Source organism: Chaetodon trifascialis, chromosome 7, assembly GCF_039877785.1.
Source record: "Chaetodon trifascialis isolate fChaTrf1 chromosome 7, fChaTrf1.hap1, whole genome shotgun sequence".
NCBI lineage: Eukaryota > Metazoa > Chordata > Actinopteri > Chaetodontiformes > Chaetodontidae > Chaetodon > Chaetodon trifascialis.
Genome location: NC_092062.1, coordinates 28787236 through 28804088, shown reverse-complemented (window position 1 = coordinate 28804088; position 16853 = coordinate 28787236). Strand labels below are relative to the sequence as shown.

General features: G+C 42.9%; 1 protein-coding gene across 1 annotated transcript; it reads right to left on the bottom strand.

The window, feature by feature from the left end:
* Nucleotides 1–3266: 3266 nt before the first annotated feature.
* tlr18 (toll-like receptor 18) lies at nt 3267–6511 on the bottom strand. The gene is made up of 3 exons (XM_070966969.1): nt 5526–6511; nt 4004–5186; nt 3267–3731 (listed from the first exon to the last, which is right to left on the bottom strand). The coding sequence occupies exons 1-3, from the start codon at nt 6509–6511 to the stop codon at nt 3267–3269; spliced, it is 2634 nt and encodes an 877-aa protein (XP_070823070.1).
* Nucleotides 6512–16853: the final 10342 nt, after the last annotated feature.

The following is a 16853-nucleotide window of genomic DNA, read 5'->3' as shown; positions in this document are numbered from 1 at the left end:
GTTTTTATGTGACACATTATGCTTGAAGTTCAAAGGCAAAATGACAAATAATCCGAGAAATGCTTCCACCATTCCTCCAGTTTCCTGCCACGGCTTTTCTCTCTGTGCTGCCTGTGTTCACTTTATTCGGCCTCACTTATGCTTATTAGGCGTGACTAATGCTTTCCCGTCACATCATTTGCAATTAAGGGAATGATTGTGCTTGAGTGCAGCTTGAGTAGCAATACAAATTAAGTGCAGGCCAGTCGACTGAAATCGTCTTTTCACTGAATGCAAACCATCAGGGCTGATTTACATCGTATCTCCAGCTGACCGGTACAAAGGCTTCATGGATATTTGCATGATTCTCGTTAAAAGTTAACTTGGGGCTCATTTCTCCAAAGCAAAGTGCATTTGATCCAGCACTGCCAGAAAGAGTCGCAGCAGTTATGATATGAGATCATTTTAAAGGCTCTGGTTCTCTTCAGCTTTGCATTTAGGACACACCAACAAAAACATGCTGCCTGCACAGTGCAATATTTTATACACAACATCTGAAAATCTCATTTATCCAGTGACATCATTTCCCTGCTGTCGCAGCAAACTGAGTTAAAATGTGTTTGGGAGCATTACTGTGAAGCAAAGTAATGTTTCTCAATTCAACATTTGGCTATATGATTGAAGAAAAACAGACGTTTTCTCAGACCATGTGTAGATTTTCTGTTCTTGGTTTGAAATAAAGTGATACTGAGACTGACAGGATGTATGAGCCCGAAAAACAGCCTCTCATCTCTTTTATTTGGGAAACCAAATCGACCGTCTCTGATCAACTGCAGAGCTCTACAAGTCGATGGATGAGTGACAGGCATCCAAAATAATCACTCTTTTACAGTCATGACCAACAGTTTCTGTCTGATTGCATCATAATGCATGAATATTGCATTGTAAGACTTATGGCTGCCCGACATTTTCAAATAATACAAATGAGCCACGTACATGTACCGCACTGTAAATAAGATAACTGGAGCAGGAAATACAGAAAGCATCGACATACAAGGAGTCAAAATCTGTTTTGCATACATGATTGTGCACACAACAGCTTTAAGACTTTGGGTGCCTTACTTTCAGATAAGGCTTTTATTGCATAAAACACTTCACATTTGCATCGGTGCAGACTTTTGCAGCCTGTTTATTCGTCATTCATGCAAATTCTGATTCACTATTGATTTCTACAAGTTCAAGGGTGTCCTCTGCTGGCCATTTGCAACCTCTGCAAACATGTGGAGTCAGGGTTTCCAGACAGAGGAGACGGTTTCTGTGACTGTTCTTAAGTTGCTACAATATTATGCAAAAGTGAAAGGAAGGAAGTAATTTTCCCCAAAATGCTTTCAAGAAACATCAACCATCAAAACACAAGTGTGAGCCCAGATTCATCAAAAATAACAGAAAGAGCTGCTGCTTCAAAACAATGATAAAGGCTTTACATCTGTCTTCTGTAGAAGGAAGGTTTCAGTCATTACAAGAAACCATGTTTAAAAAACAAACAACATGCTTTTTCCAGAACGAACTGGAAGGTTGCTTCCTTCAAACCACAAACCTGTAGGATGGCTGCAAGTTTACATTCACATTATTGACATCTGGCAGATTATCACACACTTTTGTACTTCTGCTGACATTGTTTTTATCGTTAGGCTTGTAAATGTGTGACGACACCTGAAGTTCAAACACTGACGCTCATTCACACAACATGCCCCTTGTTTCGCACTCAAAGGGAAATTAGCCTTAAATTCTGATTCTATATACTGTACATGTGTGCAGATTGTGAGTGAGTAATGAAAATTTAGCTGTAGGTCTGATACACACATTTAAAGTTTCCTTTCAGCTCTTTTACAGTTTCTTTTTCAGTATTAATGATTAACACGTCGAGTTTCATGTGTCAATCATAGTGACAAACCCCTTCAGAATTATTGCCCCATTATGCTTTTAAGCCCCCTTTGGTTCACTCTCGTCAACACTGTTTCCTGCAACAGCTCTGATAAACCAGGTGTGCACTACATACCTGCCCAGCACCAAATGGCAAACAGGCAGTTAGTTAGATGGTCAAGGAAGTGGAACATGTAGCAGGAAAAGAGACAGATTTTCCTCTCAGCAGTTACAGGTGACCAAACCAGAGCTGAAAGGAACACTGCACTGACCGGATGCACAGAAAAGAACTCCCAGTGAATGCTAATGTTGCTCCAAGTGGCTGGATGTGCCAACAGGTGCACTGACATGTCATCCAGAACTCCCTCAGTCAACATTAGACTCACAGAATAGTAATCAGGTGGACAGACATGTGTGTCTGTGTGGTTAAGTAAACCTGTAAAGGATGAGTTTAAAATTATTATGCAGTCTAATCCTATATAAAAACACCTTGTGAGCCTTTTGAAAACAGAGACTTTGGAGGACACAACCAGATCAAATTAAGACAGATGTTTGGCTGCAATCAAATTAGTCGTTACCTGACCATGCATGCGCTTGTTTAATACAGCAACAGCACGAAACCCTAGAAGGCCTATGGAGAGCCACTTCAAAATGATGAGCTAATTAGCACACACTGAATGAGCGGATATAAATACAAAGTGTTGGCGCTCTACATTTCTGATTCATTTTTCTGTACTATCACTTGCTTAACTTGTGCCACAGAGCCAAATATCTCAAAGCATTGCCTGTACTGAGCTGGCATGCAGTGCTGGCAGCGCTGAATCCAATTATCTACAAAGATTTCATGTGATTTTTATGCACCCAGCATTCGGGCTAATCTCCCTAAAACACATTGTAGCCTCTGAAGTGTTGGTATTAAATGACTTGTGTGGCCTTTGACTTGGCCACTGGAACATCAGAGTGGGAACATGCATGATCTCATACCTCTGAGGGCCAAGAATGTAACAGAACACTGCCTTTTCACAATGTGGCTCCTGTCAACACATCTTTCTGGCACCTCGCTTGTTATCCAGAGTGCGACATGGGAGATCTTATTTGAGCCGTTGAGTTTGTGGCCTTTCAGCACCTGTCAGCAGGGCAGCCAGTCTGAGATGCTCAGAGGGAGAGCGGAGCAGAGGGCATCGGCTCGGCCCTCGGGGATAAAGTGACAGAGCGCCATGGGCAGAGAGGGATCGTGTTATTGTCCATCATCATAATGAGACGTTGGCTTTTGCTCCCAGCTTTATTTAACCTGCACACAAAAGGTCACCTGAGTTCAGGCCTGTACTGAGACAATACTGAAGGAATCATACAGTCTTTGTTTTTTAACCTGTTGCCACCATTGGGATTTGTCTCTGATTTGACAGCTCATTATCGTGTCTTCTAATAATCTTGTGTTCTTCGTCTTTGTCTGCTTTTGGTGCTGCTATTTCAGGCCTCCTATCCTCCACGGGGAGCTCAATCACAGAAACGCCGCCCACAGATGAGGTTCTGCTCTTAACACTGTGGGCCCCCTCCCGAGTCATTGTTGGCTTGCCCAGAACACTCTTCAGCTGCACCCAGAAAAAAGCCTGCTGGTTGTCCTGCTGGGGCCACTCAAGGTACGTCTTGGTACTCAGCATCTTCTTAAGCTTGCAGTACTTACTTGGTAAGGAGCTGGGATCAATGGGCTCCTTCACTACTAGTATGACATCACTAAAAGTCTTTCCTATGGCTCTTTGCTGAGCGAAGTACAGCTCGTAGTTGCACCACTCGCTGTTGACAAAGTGCCGGGAGAGGACAAAGATTACCTGAGGATGGAGACAAAGAAAGGAAAAGAAAACATGCATTACAACTGACCGTAATATTTTCTTTCACTTAAAATATGATGAGTTTTGGGTTGTGCTAGTTAGGGTGATCCTGTGTGAAAGAGTGCCTTAGATGTTCGGGAAATGGTATGGCACTGGCACTGATGAAAGCTGTTGTTCTGCATTGTAATTCTTTTTGAAAATGCCAGAAACTCTGAAAACACTCTAAATCCCGCTTGACATGTATGAGTCAATTCAAAACTACCTACTACTACCTTGCGACTGTTTTCAATGTTGTCAATGATGTTATCGATGATCCATCTTCCTGGCATGAAGTCCCTCTCGTGAACACACAGACGATAGGGATTTCTGCTGTTCTCCAGACAGGGCAAAAGCTGGTCCCTCACCCAGTCTGCATCAGAATGGCTGTAGGATATGAAGGCGTGATAGGTAAAAGTCCCTGATTCCCCTGCCCCGTTTTCCTTGTGAGCTCTGTATTTGGCCCTGATGATCTGATATGTGGCCTTAGTGTACCACGGGAGGTCAAAAATATAGCAAATCAGCATCAGTATCAAGATCACCGCTGCAGTGGTTGCAACGCTGATGATGATAACTAGTCTCACATCACATGCCACTTGAGCTGGGAGGTATCTGGATATGACCGTGTTGAGCAAAGCCTCTGGGTGGTAACACCTGTAGTTCCAAGGCCAGTCTGTGAGGTTAACCTTTCCTTTTGACATTGTGTCCTGGACGAAAGCATGGAGCTCACAAGTGCAATGGTAAGGATTGTTCCCTGCCCTCAGATGAGACAGTTGCGGCATGTCCCGGAAGGATGCCTGGCTGATGAGACCGAACGAATTCCCATCCAAAGCTAGTGACTGCAGCGATGGACTTTTCCAGTTAGATGGGATGAACTTGATTTTATTCCCACTCAGCAGGAGCACTTTAAGGTTGGTGGCTTTCTCAAAGTACCCAATGTCCAGCTGGTCCAGGTTGCAGTAGGAGAGGTCCAAGTAGTGCACAGTGGTGGGCAGACAGCGGAGGGCTTCACTTACGAATTGATTGTGGTGAGCAATAACCTGAGTGATATTCTTTTGCCAAACGCAATCCCGACTGTTTTCAGCAGATCCCAGTTTGTTGTCACTAAATTCCAACACCTGCAACTGCTGGAACTCTCTTGTCAGCAACGACAAGTCTTTTAGACTGGTCAGGTCATTGTTGTTCAGCTTAAAGGTGTGAAGATTTGGCATGGTGCCCTTGTAATGACACCGCTGGTTGAAGATAAACTCATTCTTTAATCGATTATTGGAGACATCCAGAAACTCCACACCTTCCATCTCAATCCAGGCATCACAAGGTACAGAGTTGAAGTACACATGCTGAATAGACAATTCCTTTATTTTGTTGAACCAGGTGAAGCGCCAGTCAAATCGCAGCACATCAGGATTGCTGATATACCTGCAAGAAGCAGAGATTTGTAATGTTCTGCATGTGCAAATGAAAAGCAAATACTCAGTCCCCTCACGCTGAGCTTTTTGTGATTATTGAAAAGCATTAAATATATTGCTTGTATGTACCAAAGAGTTGTACGAAAAGTCTAGTTTAAGGATAAAAAGTCCTTTGCACTCTTGGTGCAAGGATGTTTTGCTTTGACTATTAGTTCTGATAGTTGAACTGACTGTAACTGCTTTGTGAGACATCACGGGGCAGTATCGACCTATTATAGGTCTAGAAATATATGACATGATCAGCAAATGATTTGTATTTGCTGGCACATGATGCTGAGTATATACTCACCAAAGATCTAACTTATCCAGTGCCAGGTCTGTGATGCTGGAACCTGCTCCGCCATCAATGAATGTAGGTGAACGGGCGAAGTCGATGTACTGAAGTCTCAACCGTTTGACAGGGGCATCTTGTAAGTTCATTAAAGCCATCCTCAGGAGATTCTCATTGAATTTCCCTCTGTGAAAGATGAGCTGATGTGCTTTGACATATTTCAAACCCTGGAAAATGTCCTCCTCTCCCAAGTAGTACATAAATTCAAATAAGTTGCGAAACTGGATGACGCTGAAGGTCTTGTTGGCAAGGTCACGTAGCATGTGATGAAGAGCGTTAGGTCGTTTGTCTATGGCCATATCAAATCCCATCTGCTTTGTCTGGATGAGCTTTAAACTTCCAGGCTCATAGTAACTTAGATTGGAGGAACATTTGATGGCAAAGCCTTGTAACCTGATGTTCTTCAGAGGCTGAAAATCAGCTTTCTTTAGACCCATCACCAGAGAGCCCCCCATAGACAGAACACTGAGTTTAACAAATTTGGAGAAGCTATCAGCTAAAGTGGCATGTTTGTAAAGGTTATTGGACATGTAGAGCTCTTTCAGATTCAGGAGAGGAGTCAGCGCTGTGGCAGGAATTTCTTGCAGGGAGTTATTGAAGATGTCAAGATGCTCAAGCAGCGTGTTGTTTTTAAAAGCATCATTGTCAATGTGTGAAATGTTATTGTACTGCAGCTTAAGGATGTGCAGCCGAGGGAGGCGGACGAAGTCGTCAGCGTGGACAGCCTGAAGCTTATTGTAGGAAAGATCAATGTCTTCCAGTGTGGATGGAAATTGTCTCCATGGGACACTTTCAAGCTGTCTTCCCAGACAGTCTGCAGAGCGGCCAGAGTTGTAGATGTAGCAGAGTCCTCTGTCAGCGTTGGTGGTGAGGGGTGAAGACGGAGTTGGGGATGCGAGTGCTCCAAGAAGGAAAGTACTAAAATGAAGCAATTTCCAAATCATTATGACAGACCTGTAAGCAAACAAGAAGAGGACAGCTTAGATGTTGGCATTGTGTCGTTTTTTGCAGTGAAATAGTGTCCGGACATCGATTTGAGTTGTTTCTGGATGCTTTTTCCGTGTCTTTTTAATCTTTTATTCCATCTCTGTTTGACATTTAATTCAACTCATCCGTAAGCAAAGTGCCAAAAAATGTTTACTTTTCAGTAAACATTGTTTAGCATCTTAATCTGGGCTGTCACTGCATCAAATGTTTACATAATGGAGGAAAATGCATATCTATTGAAACTGCATCATGCTGAGCAAAACAGATTGCGGCTACAGCAGTAAACCAGTCCTCTGAAATCAACTGGCATGTAATTCGTGGAAACCCCCAGAGCCAGATAGCATTGAGAGACAACGGAGAAATCAGGATGCTCGAGCCGTGATGTGACAGAAGAAAGAAACAAATCTTAATCTCTGCCTCGACAAGATCTTTGATCCATTTTCTCTCATGTCCCGCTAAATCCCGGATGTGCCCTCACAGAATAAACTGACATATAGTTTCTTCTGCAGGCCAAGTGAACCTTACAAGAAACACCGCAGAGAACAGGCTACACACGTCACTCTACATTCATTAAGAGCTCTCAGGCAGAAAATCTGCAGTGAAAAAGACATCAGGCTCATTCATATGAAATAGACGTTTTCATTGGTCCCTAACTACACAACAGCTCATCGAGCATTATACCCTTCACAGGACTTACCCTCTTAAGACGAATTTCCTGCTTAAGGCTGCTAACACAGACTGCTTCAAATCCCCTCTCCCAAACCTTTATTTATATTGCTGCTCCAGTGTACACAGTGTTTTGGCCCTCACGTGGAGGAGCTGTCGAGCTTTATGACCCCCGTTAAGCAAACACTGTTACTTCTATCCGGTCCAGAAATAACACGGCTTGAATAAACATTTATGTTTGTGCTCATATGGGTCGTGTAGAAACACGCTGTCTCCTTATTTGTGTTAGGTAGTCCTAATCTGTGACACCTCGGACAACCAGAATAAACCAGCGTGGCGGATCATGCATTTAATTTCATTTGGTGGAAGAAGATTGTAGCTGTTGGCAATCACAGGCAGTGTTTGTAATGTCTATCATTTATCACATGATCAAAACCAGATTTTTTTTTTTATTCAGATTTTTATTTATGACCTGTGAGCAGCAGTGACTGAGATGGATCATGACGTTAAAATCCTCATCTGTTCCCAGCCAGTGCCTCCTCATTCCTCTCAGCAGTCGCCCGAATGACTTCCTGTTAACGGTGCTTCTGGATAAATGTAAGCAAATGAACGACCGTATTCTTTGAGAGAGTTAATGTCACCTCGTGTTGACTGTGCAGACATCATCTTCCTTCCACGACATATAAACATTGTTTGGCTGAGGAAACAGCAGCCGTGATGCTGCTTCATTGAGGAAACCAGAGACGCTCCTGGGCTGTGTAATCCGGTCAACAGTGGACAGCTGGTCCTGGAAACTGACAGTTGATTAGATCACCATCAATAATATTGACTAAAGCTGCCCACACCTGTAAAACTGCTCCGCGCTGGCTGTGCAATTGTTTTCCTATGGGGACAGCGGCGGCACCCAGCGAGGCGGATGCAGATGCACCGCTTGAATCTGCCACTGAGCGATGTGCTTAAAATTCAAATTATTTACACTTTGACCTCTGTTGCCACTGACCCCTCAAAGCGCAACCAATGAGATAGCAGCTGTATGTGATGTAGCCAGAAGCAACACATGCAAGCAGAGAAGGTGGAGGGATGGCAGAGGAGTCTTTATGCCCCTGATTTGCTTCCATGTCTTTATTTCACTGCTGGCGTTGCAGCTAATAGAACACCGATTATAAGAGTCTGTTGGCAGTTATCACAAGATGTTCCCCCAGTACAACTAATTTACTTTGGTTTGGCCAAAAACTAAAGTGATTTCCATGTGTCAGAGACCTAAATGCCATTCCTGAGTCTGATGTTTATACATGCTGTTTCAAGGTTAAAGCTTAACCTTGACCTTTTGCCATCGACACATCTGTTTCTTCAGAGTCTTGCCCTTAAGGCTTCAAGCATGGGTAAGTGCATCAAGCTCTGGAGATATTAAAGGCAGATAAACACTGTCCATTCTTTGTAGTCTTTTCTCTGTTTACAAAGCATCTGGTCATGACTCGAGTGAAAAATATAAAGGCTGTCTCAGGAAAATTCCTCCGTTTCACAAGGCAAGCTAGGTCAACCGAAACTGTGTTCCTAACTCACATATATCTTGTTGGCATTTTGAGTTCATGACCTCCAGCTGGTTTGACATTAACCTGCATGGCTGGAGTTTCACTGTCAGGATCTGGTGTAAAGAATTTAGTGGACTTGTGCAGTTTCTAAATGTGCAACGCTGCCTGTTCTGTGGTGCGTGCAGCCTTATCTGTGAAAGGAATGTGCAGAAATATGTTGGCAGCGCTGCAGACTTTTCTCCATTTCATCCATTAGTATTATTCTCCGCAGCTTCAGAGGTGAGGTATGTTGCAATCACTTCAGCGTCAACACGCATTTAAGTTCACAGCTTTTCATATTTCGAGGTTGGACGATCTTAAACACCTGAACATGCTGCTCGTTGTGTGTACATAGAAAACATATGGCCCGTTTCCTGCTCAATATTTTGTCACGTGCAGGTTGGCCCACTGCCAGGCTCGTAAAGTACACATAGAGCGTGTAAAGAGGGATAATATTTGTTTTCTCTGCATCCGAGAAACTGACGCTGCCCGACAACAACGCCATTGTTCATCTTTTGACCCAGTTAAACAGGTGCTGCAGCAAAAGGATACAAGCTGATGAGTAACAACTAAACATATCAAGTGACAGAAAATCTCATCGTTTGAACAGCACACCTGTTCCCTATGATAAAATCAGTGGCATGCAAACCTGCGTGACCACTTAGCCCTTATCAATCAAAGATGATAACACCCTTAAATCTTTCAACCAAAATTATTAGCAGGGCAGCAAACAGCATAATATTTGATCTTTGTAAACAGTTTGTGTTGGGGATGGAGCAAATGGGAGCTTAGACAGCTGTAAGAGGTGTGACTTTTGCTTTATTTTTGCAAAATCAAGTAAGAAACGTCACTGTAAAACATACCCGCCATAAAAACACACGTGCCACAAACCTCCCTTAATGCCGGGAATTTCCCTGACTTGCAAAGCTACAGCGTCCACAGTGACAGCGGCCATAACAGGACATCGCAGACTGAGCTGGTCGGGCTCAACTCCACATTGTCAGGCTTAGCTGCATGATACTGAGCAGAACATCCATCAGTTTCAGCTGATAGATGCTAAGTTTCAGTTGTCTCTTATCAGCATCAACTAGAGCACAGAGTGCACCTGAAGTGTGCTGCAGTTAATGATAAAATGTGTATGAAAATCAGAAAGGGGGTGCATCCAGTGTGCAAAAATGCATGAAAATGATAAGCCGATCTTCATTAGACTGGATCTGCTCGCGTTGCAGAGCGCTTGTATTAGAAAGGTGAATTGAATGCATTAAGCTGAGGATGGCAGGAGGTAAATCTGATGGTGATGACATGCAGAAGCTGAAGCTGAAAAAGGACTTTTAAAACTGATGGACGTTGAGCTCCGTGTCTGTCACCCTGAACAGTGATGCTGTTACGTTTGATCCTACCTGCTTGTTTGATCAGCACATTGAAGAAATCACATTTCTTCAATGACGCAACATAGCTAAGATCCTGTCCGTGACTAATGCCGAGATCTTAATTCATGCCTTCGCTTCATCCAGATGTTCTGCTGTGTGCTAGCTCTGACAAATGGTTCAAATCACTGCAGCTGGACTCCGTCAGCCGTCTGCAGCTGGGTCAGATGTTTGGATGTGTTATGTTAGTTATGTTAGCAGCGGTGAATTTAGCCGTGAGCTGCTAGCCTCAAGCTTGTACCTTGTAGTCTCCAGGAGTCCTCTGGAGTCAGAAAAGGCTCTATACAGCTTCTGTCATGTGTGCAGTAGAACTCCTCCAGACCTGTGAGCAGACTTTGATGCGTAAAATCGGGTTCCCATTAAACACAAGTTCAAGTGATTTAAGTTAAGCCACATGTGCTGATGTAGAGCTCAGCTGGACAAACTAATTCTGAAAATTGCCATAATTGTGTGTCATGTGCAAATATTTTTAGTAGATTTTCAGATCTTGGATTTAGGAAGCAATGGTCTCATGGTTTTGGATATAAAACTCATCCAGAGGGGGATCTGTTACATATGGACGCTTGCTCAGGACTCCTTGGATTCAAAATGGGGGTCTCCTCGACCCGTCCAGCCATCCGAACCTCCTCCACTGGTGGAGTTTTCTTGCTATTTATACATATGGATATATATATATATGGATTTGTGGCTTGTCTTCAGTGTGTGCATGCACTGAAATCACAGAGCTCGGGGGAGGGCACTCAGCAAAGGTGGAGTACTGTCAGTCATCTTAATGATTCCTGAAGAGATTTAGTATTTATGACAGATTTTAACCTCTTCTGTCCCGTTCACCAGTGCTGACAGACAGCCTGTGTAATATTTATATACAGGCTGCAGTAGACCAAGCATTAAACAAAGATTGTGAGATTAAAACAGTCACACGTCACATGTTGTCACATGTTTTAGGTCACATGTTTTGTTGCCTTCGTGTGTGATGTGTGTAAAGTAATGACTTCCTGGAATAATCCCAAACAGACAGGTGCTACCAAACAAAACAACCAAAGGCCTGATTCATTAGATTGCCTATTTTAAGGCTTTTAAGAAAACACAGTAATTGTCCTTATTTATGACCTGAATACCTGAATGATTGGATAATACACGAACAGTCGTCCTCCCAGCTGCCAAAAGAACCCATTTAAAGCAGAGCGCGGTCTCTCAAAGGTTACGGACGTTAGTGATGGCAGATATTTTGATTTGTCACAGCAGGAAAAGGGCAGGTGTGTCTGACAGCATTAATGTTATGATTCATGCCTGTCAAAGTGTTAATATCCCATTGTCTGATGCTTTATTGTGGCATCAGTGGTGTGACATGCTTCCTTGTTTAAGGGCCAGAGCCCTCGCGTTGGCTCATGACTACAGCTTATTGCTTCACTTAACTGGAACAGATCCACGTTCGATGCTATCAGTTTTACCTGAGCGTTTCTTGGTATGACAAGACAAAATATCCACCGTGAGAAAGGCCTATCGCTCATGGGCAATCTCTTATTTGGCTGTCACCTTAATGTTTTTCTTTCAGTTGTTTGTAGGAATCTGTAAAACTGTACTTACCGATGCAGTTTCAGAGATTTAAAACAAAAACAAGAAAAAAGAGGAGTCTTGTATTCCATCTAATAACAGTAGCCTCAAGGCTTTATTTTCCAAAAAGTGTGGCCTCCAAAAGAGAGACAAGCTCTGTGTACAACGTGTACTGAGTTACTGTGATATGACTCCACCTATATACCACCATGTGAGTGGCCACTGAGTAATCCATGAATCAGTGACATCACGACAACTGCAGCCAAGGGGTCGAGCTTCTCTCTGACGAAGTAATATCAAACTCGTGTCAGACTAACCAAGCTTGAGACAGTGCTTTGTTTTACTGTATGAGAGCAAACCCACAATAACGTTGTTTGGGTGAAATCCAGCGCATGTAAATGAGAGGGTTCTGCAGACCCGTCTCACCGTCAGCCACTCACCTCTCCAGACTGAAAGATGCCTGAAAGGGTTCAACAAGACCCTCTAAAAGAAAAGAAGCTCCAACATAAATAGAAACGCACAGTGAAATGCACAGTATCTGCCCCTCACAGCGCTGAAGACGAAGCTCCTCAGACATTATCAGCCAGGCAGTACTGACACCGACAGCTGCTCAGAAGTGCCTGAAATTAGCTTATTTACTGCCGGAGCTTCACGGGTGGCAGCAATTAAGCAGGCTGATTGCCTGAGGTGACGGGTGTCTTAAAGGATAAGACTGGCGTTAGTTTATCTTTTTATTGTTATCAACAAATTCCACTGAGACCAAAACCAGCAACAAACCTACTGACAAGTGCTGTCTGTGTAGAAAAAGCTGCTTGAAATAGCTCACGCCTCCATGTCACAGCTCATTGTCATCTGAAAACTATGGGCCACATTCATTGTAACGGAGAAACCTGTCATCCAAACTTATGTTTGTGTTGTGATTAAAATAGCCTCTTGCGCCATAGTGGAGTTTCAGAAACAGAGATGAGCTGCATCACGCTTCGCCTGCACAGGCAATACATGATGGGATGTTCATTGTTGATTTTCGCCTTTCAGGCAATTTGTTGATTAAAAACAAGAGTCTACAGCAGCGGTAGCGGCACAGTGAGGTTGCACCTGCTGATGAGGGCACATGAGTGTGTGTACCGTGTGTGTTCCTGGCAAATGATCCAGTAATTGTGTGGGTCTTGAGTAAAGTCGTGACCCTACAGCTGAGGATTAAAAACATCTTGCCATGCTTGCCTTCCTGCTCGTTACCACCACTGACCTTGAGCGAGACCCTCAGCGTCCAATTCTAAGATCTCATCTCACTTTCTGATCCCAAAACATTTTTGACACAATCCTTTAAAATGATGGAAAAACACTAAACTCTTCAAACTGCTTCATCACTTCTCGCTGTTATTGTGTCTGAGCCCAGTTTTGGGAAGTTTGCTGAACAGTTATTACTGTAAAACTGTATGTGACACATTTCTGTCAGTGATGACTGATGAATGATTCAGCTTTCATTCATCTCAGTCTGCACAGAGCTTCATCATCGCAGTACCCAAAACCATCACTAGGGCTCACTTTTGTCTCGTCCTCCTGGACAAAACTACCATTACTGTGTGATATTTGTGTCCTAATCCACTGAAGACAGTCCTGAAGTTGTCTAAGTTAAAGGCCATGAGAGAAAAAAGTCTTTTCACTCACCTCAGGATGGGCAGTCAGATTCGACTCCTCTTCATCAGTTTGACTTGTCAGAACACTTTTTGACGTGTGCTGTGCGTCAGACGCTCGGTGAGAAGTGATTCAACACTGGATGAGTTCGCCTGTGGCAACTGTGTGTGTGTGTGTGTGTGTGTGTCTGTGTGTGTGTGTGTGTGTGTGTGTGTGTGTGTGTGTGTGTGTGTGTGTGTGTGTGTGCGTGGGTGTGTTGGGGGAGTGTGTATTGCTCAGGAATGTGGAAGGTGTCGGGAAGATCTTCGGCCCCAGAAACTCCACTTTTTAAAAAAATCTTTGCCGTCTTGACTGAAAAACACCTTCTAGGCAAACATACGAGGAAAGCTGTCACTCCACTCAGAAATGTCATTTTTCTGACATTACTTTTCTGGAGCCTTGCAGAAATATTTGGTTTTCTTCGTCCAGACTTTGAGATTTCTGCTCTCAACCCAAATGGAATGAGTGGAATTTGAACAGAAAGTACTCACCAGTCAAAACAGTCAGTAAAAGCTGTGTTGCAAGAGCTAAAAAATGAATGAATGTATGCACGTTGTGTCGGGTGTGCATGAGATACGCAGGGTTGCATGGAGGTCTGACGTTACCAATGAGCTGGTCTGAGCGGCAGAGAGAACTTAGTCCATGCACATGGTGCTTTATATTTGATTTTATCGCGTTTCCTCACTGTTGTGCTACAGAATACTGGTGAACCAGGCTCTTATCTATGCAGTAGCCCGCTCTGTGCCTGTTTGAAAAGGCTATGGTATGGTCAAGTTAAGACGCTATGATGCGACTACGCCAGTGGGAGGCAGTGATGCGCTAAAGTGTGCTGAGTCTGCCACAAAGAAGAAGAACACAACGAGCGCAGTCAGACTCAGAGTCACTTGCATCAACTATTTTACAGAAAGGAAGTTAAAGTTAACGATGACAACAGCGGAGCTTTGGCAAAAGAAACAAGGTGATATTTGGGCCAATTTTTTTGTTGCAATGAGGCCGAGAAAAAAGCTGAAATGTGGCCATAAAATATCTGGTAAGAATACCACAAACCTGAGGAGACATGTCAAGGCTCACCACAAAGACAGGCAGGTTTTGGTTGTTTGTTTTTGAAGATATAAGCTAACTAGTGAGCCACTGGTGTAACATTATGTAGGCTGTGTTGGCTGTATGAGACTGGCAGACTGAAATGTTCAACGTACCCTGATGACTGAAATGTCCACAGTTTAGATTGACTAAAACTAAACTACAGTTAACGCTAATTTCAAAAGGACGTTGCTTCTAGCTTGTGCACACCAGTGTTCAGCAGGAGGTGGCAGCATGCAGTATGAGGTCAGGCTAGCCGTTAGGCCGAGGCACCTAATGAACCGGCACAGTTCAAGGCCTGCTCTGAATAACATGCGGTCAGCAGGTTTCATACTATTGATGACTACAGTGTTTGGTGGAGACTATTTCCAATAACTACTGTCCAGGAAATCGATACGTATCTTAACCCCCAGAGACCCACTATTGTAATTTTACAACATCACATTTAAGTCTACAAAAATAAACCTTCCCCCTTTGTTTCTTTGTAAAACCAGATTTACATTACTAATAGGTCCTATTGTTCAGTTCTTCAATGCTATTGGATGGCAGAATGTGTAAATAGCCCCGTTTATCGGGCCATGAAGTCATACGACCTGGGAACCTGGCTTGGAGTACAGCACCTTGTTGTTCTGGATGAATCAAGAGTCAAGTAAGTAAAATGCTAAAACATTTCTTTCTGTCATAATTGATATGTGTAGATCATGCTGATCATCTGCACCACGCCCTTCATACTGAGGAATTTTACTTTCCACTTGTTTGATGGTGGAAATACAAAAAGAAATATCACTGTTTTTTTAAATGTTGTAACAATTTTAACCTATTTTACAATTTCGATTTTAGATTAAAATACAATTTATTGTATTTTTTATTGTATACTTTGCAGGAAGTGCGATGTCCGCCTTTCCTTCACAGAGCAAAAGAACTGCATTGGGACTACCATCATTGAATGGATCAACATGTAAAAATGAGCATTCAGTTTGTTTAGTTTTTTCAGGATTTGTTATACCATCTGCATCCAGTGTTTTTAAATATGAAACTCAGGAAAAAATTGTAATAAATGATTGTTCATAAAAATATGACTTGTGTGACTTATACAGAGACTTCTGTGGGCCTTTATGAGCAGCAAAGTACAAATAAACCCTTAATTGTTCCTTATGTGTGTTCAGAGTGCGAGTGATATCCCTGACATCTGCTACCCTTCAGGCCCAACGTTGCAATTTTACTAAAATGTCAAATTTAAAAAAACAAAATAAAACACTGATTTCTGCATCACATCCTCCTAGAACAACATCTAAAAGGGCAAATAAAGCTCAATCTGTCTTCATGGGTAGATGATAGAAGATAGAAAAATGATGTAATTTGGGTGAATCGCACCTTTTAACATAACGCAGATTCATTTGTGAAGCTACCAAATAACGATCTTTACTTTCTGCATTGTGTTGAGAGACGTAACATCTGGAAGCAGGAATGTGGTTTGATTCATTTTCAGGGCTTCTGTCTGTGTTTGTGCCACGACATACACTGAGAAGACTGACGTGTGAACTCCTTTGTCCAATTTGTTTGTGTGTTGACAAACCTTGTTGCGTGTGTGTGTGTGTTCCCAATAACTGCAGAACAACGAGCAACAACGAGCATGTCTGTTTAATGCTCCAGAATATATAATAGAGATTTGGAGGTAAACAGCTAGTGTGCTGAGTAAGATAAAGGCTCGTTCTCGTGGTTTTTAACAAAAGCTCTTTGTTCTTGAGCAGAAACTGCTGCGAGTATTTGACTTGTGCAACAGGCTGCTTTTGAGAGACGATGTGATGAAGCTCGGTTTAAAAAACGCCTTCTGATGCAGAGCTTGGCCAGCAACAGGGCTAAGGGTAGCAGCAGAGGACGAGGTTTCGCTGTCTGGGAACCATAAATGTCTGTATATGTTTTTCATTTCTGGTTTTTCTGTTTTTCAGCTCTCGACTGAACGCTGCCGGCTGATTTTCTGGAAGTCTGTCGTGCTGTTTGAGGCCTGTCTCCTCAAACACAAAGTGAGGGTAAGGCTACACCTTTGTGCATAATTCATTATCCCAGACAAACTAGCATGCATTAATCAGCATTAATTTAGCATGCGTGCACGTGATCGGCTCTATACTTAGACCTCAGTGCTTCACTGGTTGCGTTTGGTTCTATTCACCAGCAGCCTCACTGAAAACTCTCCAGATGGACATAAATTGATATTTCAGCCATAAAACATTCATCAGTGTAAGAGTGCTGCTTTTTCTTTTCAAGTCCTATCACTTAGCCTGCTGGCTACATCATCTCTAATTGTTGGAGCAGACAGGTTTGACACC

Coding starts and splice junctions, on each gene's coding strand:
- tlr18 (XM_070966969.1), bottom strand. CDS start 6,511: ATGATTTGGAAATTGCTTCATTTTAGTACTTTCCTTCTTGGAGCACTC. Junction 5,187..5,525: donor CTGGATAAGTTAGATCTTTG/GTGAGTATATAC, acceptor TGCTTCTTGCAG/GTATATCAGCAATCCTGATG. Junction 3,732..4,003: donor ACATTGAAAACAGTCGCAAG/GTAGTAGTAGGT, acceptor CTCCATCCTCAG/GTAATCTTTGTCCTCTCCCG.